Source organism: Perna viridis, chromosome 10 (genome assembly GCF_037379345.1).
Source record: "Perna viridis isolate PV_CMFRI_1.1 ecotype Kerala chromosome 10, ASM3737934v1, whole genome shotgun sequence".
NCBI classification, from domain to species: domain Eukaryota; kingdom Metazoa; phylum Mollusca; class Bivalvia; order Mytilida; family Mytilidae; genus Perna; species Perna viridis.
This window is the reverse complement of record NC_142454.1, coordinates 32,446,495-32,463,892: the sequence shown is the minus strand read 5'-3', so window position 1 is coordinate 32,463,892 and position 17,398 is coordinate 32,446,495. Positions and strand designations below refer to the sequence as shown.

Sequence of the window (17,398 nt, the reverse complement as noted above, 5' to 3'; positions counted from 1 at the left end):
GGGTTTTGACCTGCATGAACCGCCTCCTGTCTGATTTTTTTTTATAAAGACTGCTACTTAATATACATTCTAATGTGTTTTCTTTAATTATTTTTGCAAACCCGGAAACAGAAATCGGGCTGTCATTTATTCCTTCAGCAAATGTAATTTAAGATATTACATAACCATTAAATGAGATGATAGAAACCCTTGACTAACAAAACTTCATTTTCATTCATTCAAAGAACGACTGCTAACCAAAGAATACTGTTTGTACGATAAGAAAATGATAATACAAAAAAAAAAACATGTATATTAAAATATTGAGATATTCATTGGTTTCAAACAAATTGTTTAAGTGTGACCGTGAATGACTTTATTGTAAATCAAAAACATTTAGTATAACTGATGAAATACAAATAATACAAGGCCAAGATACCAATTTTCACTTTAACGGACGCCTAGAGGCACAATAAAAACCTACAATGTAACTGTGGACACCGACCCGTACTACACCTTTTCACAACAACAAAATGGCAATCACGCGTTAAGAAAATAATTATTAAAATACATGTACAAATGGGAGAGAGGAAAATCTACATTTGAACCTGTAAAATCCTAACTCCTGGCTTCTTGGTGGATTAGAAGGAGTTACAGCTAGTTACTATTAAAGTTCAAAACTTGTTGAAATTGAATGCGTATACGATATCCGTTTTTAACGTGTTCATAGTTCTCTTTTGGCAGGTTTTACTACATAGGATCCATTGCATGCTTATTATTCCTGTGTTGCCAAAAATATCCAGTTAATCGTACGATGATTAGTCGTAGAACAGACTTTTAACTTTCAACGCCCAATACTTTTCTCACGAATCATAGTTTAACCTCTATAAAAAATTAGAACTATTTTCCATAATAATTTACCTTTAAATGTATGTGTCTCTTTTTTTTTATGCAAATTCGCAAAATCGATGGTTAATGAAGGATGTAAGATAAGGGAACACGGTTGTTACGTCTATTAGTCGACTGTGTTCTAGCCTTTAACCATGCTGTCAAACTTTTGGACTTTTTCGAAAATTTTACTTATTACTGTGTACGTAACTGAACTTGGATTTTCTGTTGCTGGTAAGTGCTTTATCTATTCTTTTAGAGTAAGCGTTTTATCGTTGTTTTAGTAATAAACTTGAAAGACAGAACGTTTCAGCTATTCATAGTCAATTTGTGGCTTATCACAAATATGCACCACATGCACCAGTAGTTATCGCTTACACCTGAATGTTCATGTAGCGTGACGCAAAATAACACTTTGTTTACTAAGTACAGTGACATTCTGTCCTTTCAAGATACATTTTATTTTCTTTGTACCAAGTTCTCCTTAACCTTATTAATGGGACGGCGGACAGTGTAAAGGGAGAGGGCGGGATGGACAAAGAGATGAGGAAGGTATAAGGTAAAAGGGGACAGGAAAAGGAGAGGAGGAGTGGGAGAAAGGTACCCCTGTCCGTCTGCCTTTAATTTAATTAAAACCCAATACGCAGATGTTCTGGACAATTTGAGAATCTCCGTAGTTTTACGACTATGTGATTCCAATAACAAAAAAAATTATATACATTGCAATTTGTTTAAAACGAAACTCTAAATAATCCGAAAGTCTGTCTAAACTAGACACTTTTTAAAGGTCTTCCCATCAATTTAAATGTATTTAAAACCTTGGTAAACCGAACACCTGTCTAAACCAAATACCTGTCTAAACCAAACAAATTATAAAGTCCAAAAGGGGTTTGGTTTACTCAGGTTTTACTGTAGAAGAAAAAAATTACTTCTTCCAAACCTTTGTTTACTATTTTCTCCAACCTATCCTGTCTCGCCAACGTATTCAGACTATGGTTATTTTATCAATACCTCGGTAATGCAGTGAACAAATTGAAGCTGTACGTGTAAAAGGAAATTAGTATCAATATTTCATCTTGATGCGAGGAATGTTTGTTTTTAAATACATGATATTTATCACGCCCTATTTCAAGCATGAATTTTTATAGAATAATAAGGTCGAACGTAATTTTTTAAACGAATAAGACACGTTGTGGTAAAAACAAATTACTACTGTATGTGGAACATCTCTCTCTCTTTCTCTCTCTCTCTCGCTTTGAATGTGTGTGTGTGTCTTACGTTCTGGTGGTCTACTCTAAGAAAAGAATAGCATGGCCTATGATCGTAAATACATTTAAAGATAATCAGGTAACGTAGACGTCATATTGTCAAACATGATACTTAATTTTGTTAAGTATTTTTTAATGCAAATACATGTCTAATAAAAAAATGACATTTAAAGAGCTGTCATACAAAAGAACTTTGAATGGAACAAAAGGACAGCGATTAACTGTGAAACCTCAATAAACGGAAACATTTTTGGACTTAAAAATTTGTTTACTTTATATAGTTCGGATTACCAAGGTTAAAAATACATAAAATTGATGTAAAGGGACTTCAAAAGTGTAGTTAATTTTGATGCCTAGTTTTTAATTTGATGTTGTGGTTATAGGAAAGATTTACAGTGGAAGCTGTGTAGCCCGAACCAGTTTCTTGACTTTGAAGTATAATAATGTATTTAAACAATGAAAATACATTTATGTTGTTCACACTCAGTTTCACTTTGTTTTTTGCCTGAGGTACATGTATATACATATAATTCGTTTTACTTCAAACACACATGTAATGCATTATGTAATGTTCAAAATATTTTTACATGTGGGTTAAAATGTCACGATCCATTCATGTCTCTCTACCCCAAATACATATATTATGCTAGTATGATATAAGTTTAATGTGCGTGTGTGTGTGTGTGTGTGTGTGTGAGAGAGAGAGAGAGAGAGAGAGAGAGAGAGTACGCGTCAGTTTTGTAGGTGACGTGTAAGATTTTACGATAGTTGGTTTCAAATAATACTAAAAAACAAACGAAAACAAAAAACAAAAAACAAAACAAAACAAAATAAATGAGGATGGACTGTTACGCACCATCATCACGTTTATCTAGTATTAGGTTAAGTAAAATGTTTAAATTTAAATGTTGTAGAACATGATATAGGTCAGCACTAAAACTAAGGTGCAGGATCGCCTAAGAATTTAGCAGAGGGTGATAAACCAATACTTTGTCAACTGTGTGTCAGTTTCAATACTTTTTGAACATATGTAAACCAATCACATCCAGATGTCCCGTCATATCAGTTTCAATACTTTTTGAACCTGTATAAACGATCATCTGTCTCAACCGAACACAAAACTCAGTACGGAAAGGGGTCGGTTAGGTTTCACTGTATATCAAGTATGCTTTATAAATGTAACAGCAATTAGTGATTGGGAAAGAAGGAAAACCATAATCTAGAGATTTGATTTCAGAGTAGATCCATGCGTATCAAAGTCCCACACAGTGCTCATTTATTTTTTTTATTCAGGAACAGTTATAGATTACTTCTTTCACTGTTAGATAAAAATTATAAAGACTGTACATAAAATTGGCACTTTGCAAGAGTTATCGTTCTTGATTTGGTTTCATTTGGTTAATTTACGAAGAAGTACTTAGTTGATAATTTACAAAAGTTGTCATTTTCAATTTGATTCTTTTAAGTATGAGCCAAATGTGTGGCTTTGTATACAGAAATGAATACTTATTTACCTGAACAAAGAAAAAAATAGCATAGCCTAAGATCGTAAATACTTTTAAAGAAAATATTTTGTTATTTCGTCGGTTTTTTTTATTTAGTTACAGTTGTACACGTCTTGTCGGATTTTCTACTCTAAGGCACAGACCATTTTATTAACAATAAGAATTTTTTGCGAAAATGTACGTTTTCTCATCAATGATTTTTTTATTTATATATTTTAACCCCCCCCCCACCCCCAATCTCAGTAAAACTAGTTAGGATCTAATAGTTGTGTACTTCTCGTCGGATTTTTTTTGTAACAGTTGTATACATTGCCACAAATTTTTACAGTGATAAGATGTGAAATACCAACAGAACTACGAGGAGCCAGTTGGACATACCAACGACCGGGTTACAGCAGTAAAACAGTAAACTTTGGTACCACTGTGCTTACCTCGTTCTTATTACGTGTACAAGGGGGTGATATATCAGCCTACACATGTGTTGCGAACAAAGATCTATCCACTGACAAGACTGTTTTAATTTTTAGGTAATTGTAAGTTCTAAAACAGATAATAAGTGTGAATTGTATATCGATAAAACCATTTCGAGTAATTGATTTTCAACTGTAATATCAACAAGCCTTGCAGAGTGTACTGTTGTGCTGAAATTAAATATCGAGAAATGTTCGAAAATTTGATCATATGGTCGAAGTCAAAATAGAGTTCCACGTACAAGTTACTGCCCATTATGTATCAAATTGATGATTGTCATATCATTTTGGCTGAAATTTATTCAACAGACCAAATTCTACGAAAACATTATTTGGGAGTTATTGCCCTTTTCTAACAAATTAGCAATTATTCAAGTTTATGTTTAAGAGTAATCAATGAAACCAATATATAACAAAGAACATACAATAATAAAAATAATACGTACAAAACAACAAGAGTAAATGAGCAACTCGGACTCCAATAAAACTGGGAGCATGGACCATGTGAAGCGGTAGGGTAAGCGTCCTTTGCTATTCGAGAAACACCCACCGAGTTGCTCATAAAAAGTTAAGGCCGGGGTAGATAAATGAGGAAAGGAAAACTGACATATTGAAACAGTTCTCATGGTGCAGATGGACACACCATAACAATCCACGAGTTCATGTTTACGACAACAAACTTCTGTAGCGATGACTTGTAGTAACATAACTCTGTTCCAGAACATCATTGGAAGTTTAGCGCGGTTCAAAAATTCTGGGTAGTTACGGCAAGCTCTGGCATAATGTATGAGTTATGATATGAAAACTGCATACGCAGGTGCTGAAGGGATGTTGCCACAGTTGAAGGAAAGTTAACAATGCGGAATGAAAAGTCATGGCGTATGTCGTATACAATGGTATAATTTTATTAAAAGTTATCTCTCAAAAAATGATTCATGACAGATATATACTGTTACAGGCAAATCATATCGAATCACTTTTGGTATTATTTATTAAGCAGGGTCAATGGACTCCTTGGCCTCTTTTTTATGTCTTCCTTAAGACCATTTTTCGTTAATTATATAATTTTATTCTTTCAAGTATATTTCACAGGCTCAAAAGTCAAAACTATGTTCTGACTATCATGTTATATGGACGGATCGTTTGTCCAGTTTGTATGCGCCAATATATTCAGTTTAGTATATATATCATCTGATATACTTACTTCGTTTGATTTTCCGGTGTGACAACCTCTTTTACTGCCTCTTTTATATACAAATATTCTGCGCATTTTTTTCTTTTGTAGAAGTGATGAAGAATATTATGATGTAGCTACCTCTCAGAATCGTCGTATATATTTTTGTATGAAGATGACTAAAGTGTCCAATGATTTATTTTATTTCTTTTTACTTAACGGTAAGTGTAAAATAATGTTATCATGTGCTATAGGTAAATGATAAACATATCATATTTCCTGATACTAATGTAAATCATTAAAATAACTATTGACATTCAGAAATGTATAGGCAAGAACACTGTACAGACTTGAAATAAAAATAATATATCGATGAGGCGTAGAACCGCGAAACTTCGTCAACCGTTTTGTTTTATTGATTATTGCAGAAATCGTGTTTTTATTATTTCTAGTAAATATACTTCTAATGTTTTTTTTTATACTGGAGGCCTTATCATTTTTATCCATGGTTGATTATAATGAAAGTCAGATAGTTCGTGAAAAGGTAGGAAATAGTCGGAATCATAGTGTTTATACTGTCAGTGACCGTATACCACCAATGCATTTCGGTTCCTCGAATTGAATGATTGCTGTATAAATTATTTTTTATTACTTAAGGATGAATATCATTTGAAATACTTGCATTGACATCTTGAATTGTATAAACGTACATTCATTTAACTCATTTTAGTAGAAAAAATGACGGCATTCGCAATAGAGCGACATCAAAGGATGATAATAAGACAACTAAAATACACTCACATATCAACAACGAACATGAATTTACAGCATTTACACACAAACGAACTTCAAGTATATGCGCAACTTCATTAAAATTTGGGAGCATGAATCAGGTGCATAAGTTATATGTGTCCTCTGAGCTTCTAGAAACAATGCATATCTCACCCATTCCCATCACTTAACAAACCATAGGTTTAGAGGTGTATCATTCCAATATGCTGTATTTAGAACTTATATTCGCATTTGATAAAACTATTGATTGCTCTTCAATATGTGTGTGAGCGCATGATGTGCTTAATTGAAAATAAAACCACCGTTAACGACTGGATAAATGCAACACATGCACTGTATCGACACAACATAGAAAAATCTTAATAAAATGGGGAAAAAATCCACAACAATCACCTACTTTATCTATGTGACTGTTTTCTCATGCGACTTTGGAAAATTTAAGACATTTTACAGTGATCATCAAATGGCTGAAAATTAAGAATTTTTAAAAGTGTTAAGATACCGATGTATTAATTATTTATCATAAACATATTTTTGATATTATTTTTATTTCAGATCTGTCACCATCATCAATGAGGGTTTCTCCAACTGAAAGAGTCTCATCATATGAAGATGAGGAAGTGACTATATCTACAGATACTTTAGAGAGTACATTTTGTCAGTATGATACAAATAACCCACCTGATGACGTCAGAACTCTACAAAGATCAGGTAAACAGCACGATAATTTGTATTTTATTGAACATATAACAATAAAATGTGTGATTGTTTGACATATTTAACAATGCATGGAACAATCACGTCAGAACTCGAAAAAAGATCATTTAGCTAAAATTCATTTGGGTTTACACACCTATAAATTCAATTACGAATCCAAATGGGGAGTGCACCCCCTTTTTATTGGAAAATTTGCAATTTGCATGTGACAGAAAATGGAAAATAATGTCCTAGCAGTCACTTTTTTTTTCTGGGGAACCTCGACTGGCACCCTTCACTTTCAAAGTGTCGTTCCTCCCCCGAAATTCTTCATGTTTACACTGATACATGTTTTTATACAGACAGGCTCCATACACGCTTTTACATCAAGTTATTTGTTTTTTACGTTATCTTTTATTTTTTGTTTTCAAATATTGTAATTTGCACAGGTAATTGTATAAAACTGCTACTCGCTTAGCATATGTTAGACAAGGCAAAAGTAAAGTCTTTTTTATTGCTACCAGAAAGAAAAAAAATGTAGATAGGAGACTATTTAAAAAAAAATATATTGCATTGAATTAAAGGGGGGCAATCTAACGATACTTCATTAAAAATGGTTATAAAATGCTGAGGGTAGGCTAAAAAGTTAGCAGGAAGCAGACATTTCATGTTTTTCCTCGTGTGAACATGTGGCAATAAACTTAACATTGTAAATACCGTCATTAATACAGCCATCTTTATTCATCCATGAATCCAAATTAATTAATGATTTGATTCTCAATTTATGAATTGAAACAAACTTTTAACTAGTTACAACGTACCAGGTATTTTTCTTGTTTACTCAGCAAACGAAACAGTAAATATGGCTTGCTGGTTGTTTACTTTACTTAAACACTTGGGCTGAAAGGGAGCTGTTTCATCTAACACGTTTGAAAAAAAGTACATATGTACCTGTATGAATGCGTAAGCAATTAGTCACTTTAAATAAACAGTTTGGTCCTTAGTATTAGCCTTCGTAAGGCTATAAGAAATGTAACATTTTGCTTGTTTCGAGTGCAAGATGTTGTGTGTTCGATCCCCGGCAAAGTCATACCATATACTTTAGAATTTGCAGTCACTACTCCGCAGAATGTAGTATTTAATTGGCTCGAAGTCAGGATAAAGTTTACAAGTGAGGGGTAGCCTACATGCGGGCTGTGATATAGCACAATAAAGATCAGTAAAGATCAGGTCCAGCCTTTCAGTCTATTACAAACAGAGTGTGTTTGATCAAAAGTTTTCGTCCTAAAATACATGAACTATTTGCCATACGACGTTAAACCATTAATCAACCCAGCAATCACTCAAATCTGAAATAACGTTTCCTACGATTTGTTACATTTCATAGTTTTTTTTTGTATAAAATGACAAAAGTGACTTCCTTGAATCAAACCAGTCTGGTACATGTTATAACAGTGCTCCTTGTTTCGGCGGATTTTCATTCATTCATCTATGATCCCTTCAGGACCTCATGGTTTTCATATCATAACATTACTCATTCGTTACGCTAGAGCTTAGCAAGAAAACGCGTAATTTTTGTTATGTGACAGACTTCTGCTTTTGGAACATGGTTATTTTGCTATAAGATTAGTGTCATCACTACAAAATTTTATGTACTAGTGGATTGTTATGGTGTGCTCAGTTGCACCAAGAGAACCAATTTGTTAATCGGCAGAGTTTTTCTTTTATCTTTGTCATCCGGACGTGATATTTTATGATCAACTTGGCAGGTGATCCTTGAAAAGCAGAAACGTTTACGCTACAGGCGAGGATGGTCCACGCAAGTTTTTTTTGTGGAATTTGATTTGCTCATTTACTTTTTACTTGTTATTTGGGTGTATCGTGTTCTTTGTTGTGAGTGTATACTTTCCCCGGTTCCCTTGACTTTTAAAGTCATCCCACGAACTTCATCAATTTATGTTTACGTTAGGTAATTATAAAATCAACTAATTTAAATATTTTTATACTGTAGGAACATCAGAAACACTTCCGGCTGGTATCAGGTTATGCGAACCTTTTGAAAATATATGTGACTCAGGTTAGTAATTGTTGTTTGTTTTACATGTATATTTGCGAATGTTTCTTTAAGCTGCATTAGCTGCCAAATTTGTTAAGTTTTGATTCTACTGAATTTTGCTGATAAAATGAAATAAGTTTGTAGTAATGCAATGGAAGCAATAAATGTCGATAATACCTACGGAATATTGTGAAAACAACGTTTTATAGCTCAGATCTAATCATTTTTCGCCATTACTTCCAAAGATTGCCGACAGAACATTAACCTGGGTTAAAAATACTTTACCTTGGTAAAAAGAAATAACAATAACGGATACACAGGCAAGCACGTGTCTTGTTTACATTTCATTTCATCTATTTCTTTATTAGTTTTCAAATAAATAATGACAGTTACTGACCAAATTTTTGCCACATTATATCACAGTTCGTAAATTTTAAATGGATCCTTGCATTATATTCGAACTTTTTTCTTTGACGGCTTGATTCCGACGGTCTTCCTGGCCGTTGATTAACCACTTTCGCTTTGCGATCAGTTTTTAAAATAGCTACCGTTTCTAAAAATAGAACATAAGGGTCGTTTTCCGCATATATCTCCTAAACCGATAGGTTTCAGTTAAACTCTTTCAATGGCTTAAATAATCCTTATTATTAGGACTACTAAAAGTTTTCAGTGTTAAAAGTTGTCTGATGACTCATTGTAAGAGTTGTTGCCTTTGAAAGGGGAAAATGTCTTTTTTTTTAAATTTAAGCCACTGTCTTGAAAACTTTGATCGATAGAAAGAAACTTTTAATTTCTGAAATGATCCTTATGATAAGTCCTACCAAAGTCTTTTTTAGTCAAAATTGTTGGACAACTTCTTGTTAAATTTATTGCCTTTTAAAGGCAAAATTCAACCAGGTGAGCGATTCAGGCGCCTGAGAGCCTCTTGTTTCCTACTAAATTTCTATATTTTGCCAATAGAGTGAAAACTGTTTAAAACTGAATACAGACTGTATAATCTCTTTAGATAGGTGTTCGGTTTACAAATGTGCAAAACACGTTTAATCGTTTATAATGAGACTTCAAAGAGTTTAGATTTCCGGTTTATTCAGGGTTTGGTTTACGCATGTTCCACTGTATTGATTATATATTACGTCGATGTTTTTTTCCGGTTGGTACGATAGAATTTTTTTTGTAGTAATGATGTAAAGAAAATAATTTGTAAATATCAGCAAAAAATCTAAGCGTCAGCAGTGGTTCAATTTAACCTAGACAAATTCAAAATAACTGATATGATGTGATATACATTTAAAAGCAGTTTTTAATTAGTACTTAATTGATATCTGAGAATTTCACAGTTTCAGTCGTGAAGTGTCCTGACATTGATACCGTTCCCTTTTCTACGAACACAACATCTGGTTATTTAGTGGGTGACACGATTTCATTTAACTGCTCAGAGGGGTATGAATTGATCTCCGGAAGTGCAGAGTTGTCATGCGCAGATAATGGAACATGGACGGGAACGCCTCCGATATGTGGTGAGCTTTTTTAACGTTTAAAGTTTCTGGTTAAAACCGACATGTCTCTAAGATACTTTGAGTTCTTCATCAATACAATATAAAGATGGTGAAATTAAACAACTATTTCTGGTTCGAATAAGCATTGTATGATTAGTATAATTTAATTTGTGAACTTTTTTTGTAATATTTTAATATTATATCATGCTCTCACAAACTTGCTCTCCACCTTTCAATGGTATGAACATTACACATTTTTCATCTATCAAATATGCATCTATTCATATTTCAAAATATCTGTTGTATCCATACTAAATCCTGGCTTTTTTTACACTGACATTATTACATGTGCTTTTTATACACAATGTCTTTATGTGTTCAATGTGGATTATTGCTATCTAGTATTATGTGTTCTTTTTATTAGCTCACCTTAGTAACCTTTAGTTACTGAAAAATAGAACATAGGGGTCAGACAGTTGTTTTTCCCCCTATATTTTCAAAATCATTAGGTTTAGCTAAATTCTGACTTTGGTAAAAGTGTTCAGCAAGATAAGATCTATGTGTGGTCAAATTTTGGTTTTAATCCATTGAGCCATGTTGCAGTAACATACACTTGTAACGAAGAGTATGAAAGAACCTCAGGAGATTTAGTATGAAAGTGTCAAGCCGATAAATCATGGACGGAATCAAATCTAGTTTGTAGTGTGTGTCGTATGTATTAACTTAAATGGCTAGTACAGCGAAATCTATCTTTGCTGAACCCATTTGGACTGTAAAACTTGCTCGGTTTAGACAGGGTTCGGTTTTCCAAGGTTCAAAATACGTTTTTATTGAGATAAAGAGGGACTGTTCAAATTTTCTGGTTAAGAGACGGTGAGATTATTCAGAATTCGGTTCAGACATGCTACATATTTTTTGTTTCGCGAGTTCAATGCACCTTATTAGGTATTATACTAGTGTCTTTATCAACAACTCTGATTATGTACCATACTTTGATAAAACTAAAAACAGAATTGTACACCAATCTCGGAAAAGAAATAAATTGAAATATTAGCGTGCCATATTTTATGAAACAGTTTAATTGTTTTTCTGGCAATGATTGCTCTAATACTAGTAATTTATCACAGTTATAGCAGTTTTAAAGCATGGTTACCTTTATTATATAATAAATCGCTAAGAATTGTCGTCCATAAAGAGGATGTGTGGAAACACTCATATTTTTACATACTCTCTTGTCGAATTGGTTAAAAGCACACCAATAAAAATGTCCCTAACTTAACACAACATTAAAGGCCATGCATGATTAGTTTCCGAAAGCCCTTCTAATTAGGAAGGAACTATAACCTGCACCTGAAACGTTGGGTATTAATGGTTAAAATGGCGGGAAATATCTTTAACAAAATTTATACTCACATTTAATACTTCATTAACGTGTTAATGATTCACAAAATTTTGTAGCAATTATTTCGTGTCCATCTTTGCCAAATGTCCAGTATTCTACACGAACTCCATCATCACCAAGTAATACGTATGGTGAAACGGTGTCATACACATGTAATAAAGGGCATGAGTTAACTGCAGGAGATCAGACGAGGACATGCCAGGCTAATAAAAAATGGAGTGGCTCATCACCAACATGTAGTGAGTAATATATGCGGGGATATTTTTGCAATAATTAGAATGGGAAATCCCCACATGTTAATGTTCTTGGTTTAAATTGAGACAGTAACGAGGGGTATTAGGAAAAGACAAATGTTTGCCTACCGTATATGATAAATGATTATGCTTCCCTATCTACTAAACATATTTAAAAAAAAACTTTCACAAAATATCAAAATATAATACATATTTATCCAGTGAAAAATTATCAACGACGCTTTCTGATAACATCATGTTATTTCTGAGCATGCGTATGTTAACTATTTTATCGTTTAATTAAAATTTCATTCAAGCATGAACTGTCGCGCACAATATGAATTTGCATCTTAAGTACTAGTACTTCTCTGACTAAGAATCAGGCAAAATGTGTATAAGGCGTGACACATGAAGAAAGAAAGGCAGAGACTTTATAGCATTGTCCAAGTATTTATACCTCAGGACCTCTAGAAATAACCATCAAAGTATTTGTAAAGTTTGCTCTTTTAAGATATTGATAAGTCAAGTTTATTTGATGTGCTCTATGAAAAAATAGCATTTTGGTTGTTTTTAAGTATATGGAATATATATGAGGCAAAAAAAAGTTCAAATTGAGAAAAAAATGATGTGCCACCGATTACCTGATTCTTACACAGAATAGTACTTAAATTTCAACAAGAAAGAAAATTTTTGGTTGCTTGGTTTATAAATCGAATATTAGTTCTTTTTCAATTCGATATTTATATAGAGGTTCCCTTTTTCTTTTAGCAATAATATCGTGTCCTCAACTAGAAACAGTTTTGAATGCAGAATCAAATAATCCTGTTCCGGGTATTGCATTTGGGGCACAAATAGTATACACGTGTAACACAGGATATGAACGTACCTTTGGAACCTTAGTGCGCACATGTCAAGTAGACAAATCATGGAGTGGTGGCATTCCTGTTTGTAGTAAGTTTGATGCTTGTTTTTACGACACAAATTGATCCCATTCACCACTGAGCATAGAAAGTAATTCAAATAAAAGTTAAAAAAAAGTTCATTAATTGAATTTGCAAGTCTTTGAGATTTAATAATAAAGATTATGAGATGAAATTTTAAACTTCCCACTTTTACGTATATCAATTTGACATTTTGCCCATCCCTGAATATAACATCAATTTAACATCTTCTTCCTATCTTTATAGATATCATACCTAGATTCCAGCAGGAAATTAAAAGAATATTATCCAGGGATAGTCCAGACTTGGAAAACAGTTCAGATTTTATATATTTAAAACAAAAAATAAATTTACATTCTGATTATCTAGCTCCAGTCACGCTTTGTATTTGTCCACATTGCTCAGGTTTATCTGTAGGCAGAAGGAAATTTGTGAAGAAATGAATCCCGTTTTTATCAGAAGGTTATGTTGAATATCAAAGCGAACGATAAAACAATTCTGTTTACGTTAGGATCGAAAGCCGCAGCCTTAGCAACGTGTTCCGATATAACGTATACGAAAGCAGAATTAGCTTATTATAAAATATTAAAATGATAAAAAATACGCAAACAAAATTTCTGCCGTCTGTGTTTTATTTATGGGCAATTTCAGTTAAAAATGGTGTTTCATTATTATTTTTAGATCGTGTAAACTGTGGCATTCTATCAACTGTTCCCTCAACCAGTAATACTAAAACAGGGACCCTTTACTCAGACATTATTACGTACAAATGTTTACCTGGATTTATTCATGTAAACGGTACTCTCTCCCGGAAGTGTCAAGCTGACAAAGTATGGGATGGAAAGCCTCCTTATTGTGGTAAGATAACTGTTTTTTTTCATGTAAAATATGCTTATAAATGTGTAAAACAAGTCTAAACCTGAATACATGACATGTAAGCAATTGCAGTGAAACCCCACTTTACGGAACTCTGAATAATCCGTACACCTCTGTAAACCAGATACATTTCGAAGTCCCGTTATATCGATTCAAATGTATTTTGAACCTTGGAAAACAAAACACTTGTCTAAACACTTAAAAGGGGTTAGGTTTGGACAGGTTTCATTGTTTTCTTTAATCTTTTTTCTTCTTGAGAGTTAACAAAAATGCAGACATTTTGAATATCGTTTTTGTTTCTTTATTTTGCATCAGTTGAACATAAGTTATAAACTGAATCAAAGGGATAGCAGCATTTGACTATGAATACTGCACAAATATTGATGTTGAAAATACATAAAATTTGATCAGAATAATGTAAAATATATAAATATAGGGAAAGAGTTGCTTGTACATTAGTTCATTGTAATGACGTTATGTTTTCTCAGTTGCTATAGATTCTATTTTGTAAATTCACAATTAAATCTAACACACTTAATGATTAAATTTCAGTTATTTTAAGCCAATTTTAATCGCAATAGTTTATTTAAACTGATCTGATCTTTACTAAAACAAAACAAAAAAGAAAAACGGAAAAAAACATGTCATTTGTCTTCTTTTCCTAGACGTATTTTATCCGTAATATGGTAGATATTTATTTCCATGGATATTCTTGCATAGGGGAAAATGACATTAATGTGTCGGCACTTCATGCGCATGATAATTTTACACTTATCATTGTTACATTCATGTGAATTGAATTTTACATGAAATTTACGTGAACTCCGCATAATATTAACATGCTTTTCACATGAAATCCCTGCACATGAATTTCATGTCAAAAATGGACGTGAATTTTACGTGACTTCCCAAATCACCAGAATTTCACATGAAATCTTTCACAAATTTTATTTGCTCAATTCAGTTGAAAACACACATGAACTATTTGCAAGAATTATATGACATAATTTTCGTGTAGAAAGATAATTCTGTTTCGGATTCGATGATATTATACCATTTATTTTCAGGACAAACTCCCAGCTCACCAGACGCTCTGTCAAATATGTACATAACAGTAGGTGTTGCTAGCGGCATCCTCTTACTTATACCGTTGCTTGTCGTACTTCTAGTTTGTTATTTTAAGGACAAAATATTTAGGAAAAATAATGCAAAGGGAACATTGTACAAACAGAAAGACAGATTCAAAGGAAGGGAAATAAATGGTTACAGTGATTACTATTCAGATATTGACAGTAGTATGTACAGCTTTCGGCAAGAAAGAAAAGGACCATATCCGGTATACAATCCAAGATTTCCATATTATTAATAAGAATGAAAATCAATTTTTAAAAGGTATGCATAGAATGGTTACATCTGAGAAAGTCGGTACAATAGTGACTCAGCATTTTAAATGCAATAACAAAAATGACCTAATTAGCAAATGTAAAAATGTTGCAAATGCATAAACAACAAGCCTAGCTTGCGAACTAGTTACAAAAATATAATTATGTTCTAGACGCATTACCAAAATGAGTTAGCCTGCAAAATAGTTATTAAAATGTAATTATGTTGTAAAAGCATTAACAGTCATAACTAACCTTTCGAAATATTTATACAAATTGTAAGTCTTGTAATTCTAAATTAATTACCAAAATACAACGCTGAAGACAAACGGAATCATTAAGTTGTACTACATATAGCGTGTGTAAGATTAAGTTCATTAATCGTTAGTTGTAAGAATCGGGAATGAGAAAACATCAGAAACATGCATGTCAAAAACCCACCGTTCGACGGTATAATTTCTGTCAAAGATGCTTTCTCTATTTGAAAATACCACAATTTGATTTTTGCATCACTGGATTTTCTAAAAAAAAATTGTTCAATAGAATGTTAGAAAAATCAGGTTTTTGACAGACGTATCTTTCCTCGTTCTTCCTGTTGAATTAAGTCTTCTAATGGAAAAGAAATAATTTATCCGAAGATAGTTTTTTGCTCTTATTCTCGTACTTATCAACGTCAATTTGTTTATATCTATGAATTATGATGGCGTGCACACCTGTACCATGGGTGCTAATTTGTTTATTGTGTCACAGTTGTCGACCTTTGTCTACCTCGTCTTTCCGCTGAGCAAAACATATCTACCCTACATGGTCCATCTGGTCCTTGCCCCAATGTGTAAGTGGAGTCAGTGCTGTTTTTTTTTAATTTTTGTTTGTATACGTGTATGCCATTTATTACATTGAAGTGATTTACCGAATCAGCCTGTACTGTATTTGCAAAGCATCGTTTTTAACTAAATTAATGAGTCGATATGGAATTATTCTCCTTTATGTATATGTATTGTTTTGGTGATATAACATTTTAAACTTCTTTCATTTTATGCTGTTAATTTACTCTTTATATTTGTAGGTTTTGATGCACATTTTTTGTTGTCCATAATTTTATGTAAAATGTCTCTTTTTTACATTTATGTGCTTTCATATCCTGATGTATTTATGTGGTCGACGTTATTGAAAATGACATTTGCATTTTTTCTGTTATTTAAATAGCATGATGGGTTATTTTGCTTCAAATTGTCTTTTTTTTAATATTTTATTTCATTTATCATTCATGTACTGTGCACCATTATCATTTTGTGTGTGAAACCATTCATCATTTTCTTTAGGATGTCAAACATGAAAATCAAATTTGTTGAATCAAAATATTCCTACAGAATTTTTATAAAAACTTTAATATCTTATGAACCATTTTTCTGAGAGAACCCAATACATGAATTATCGTCACTTTACTACTTTACAATACAGGTATACAAAATTATCAGTTAGGATAATTAAAATTTTAAATAAAACATTTTCTTAAGGAGGCAGACAATTGTGAAAGGATAGGACTCGTAGTAAGTTAGTATAAATCATTTTACAGTAATATCATGCAAAGCATTTATGGAGTAACTTGGATTATTTTTTTTCTTTTTAAAATGAACGTTTGCCAGGCGTTGATGAAATTAAATATGATACTAACACATACCAACACTGATTTTATGAGTTATATCCCATAGCCTAGGTCTGCATATCTTAGATTTTAGTGTTTTGTCTTATTGTTGGAAATTGCAATGAAACTTGACGTTTGAATTCAATTGCTTAAAACTATTTCGATTATACAAAAGTCTCTTTTGTTTGTTTGTCTTTCATATGTTCTCTACTTTTTTATAGTTTGTTATTATTATTATTATTATTATTATTATTATGTTACAATTATATATCTTTATTGGGTATTATAAAAAAAATCATAAAACATTTGTACATTTTCTTGTTATTCTGTATCCGAAGCCAGGAAGACGAGGTACCAAACACCGGAAGTATAAATGTAGCAATCTTTGGGTAAAACAGTACCAGGAGAAAACAAAATCACCGAAAAGATTAACGCAGAACTCCTAGACGAATGAACGCTTTTTTGGAAATTCTAAAAAATTAAATTGTTTCCCCGACATCACTTTTATTGACACACCTATTATTCCTGATTAATACAGACCTTAGATTTAGCAAAAAAGTACATATTATGTTATTAAACGTGAACTCTTTCGAAA

The 17,398-nt window shown here is 32.4% G+C and overlaps 1 protein-coding gene across 5 annotated transcripts; it reads left to right on the top strand.

The window, feature by feature from the left end:
• Positions 1-873: 873 nt before the first annotated feature.
• Positions 874-17,110, top strand: LOC148605432 (E-selectin-like). Of its 5 annotated transcripts, none has more exons than XM_088549317.1 (11): positions 874-1,101; positions 3,969-4,167; positions 5,399-5,505; positions 6,632-6,787; positions 8,784-8,849; positions 10,166-10,345; positions 11,783-11,965; positions 12,728-12,910; positions 13,147-13,215; positions 13,582-13,758; positions 14,844-17,110. In XM_088549317.1, the coding sequence occupies exons 1-11, from the start codon at positions 1,023-1,025 to the stop codon at positions 15,140-15,142; spliced, it is 1,698 nt and encodes a 565-aa protein (XP_088405443.1). In that variant the 5' UTR covers positions 874-1,022; the 3' UTR covers positions 15,143-17,110. The 5 variants fall into 5 exon arrangements, with proteins under 5 accessions (XP_088405443.1, XP_088405442.1, XP_088405445.1 ...); XM_088549316.1 differs by having other exon boundaries at positions 879-1,101; positions 5,396-5,505; XM_088549320.1 differs by lacking the exon at positions 874-1,101 and adding an exon at positions 4,831-5,006 and having other exon boundaries at positions 4,035-4,167; positions 5,396-5,505.
• The last annotated feature ends 288 nt before the right edge of the window (positions 17,111-17,398 follow it).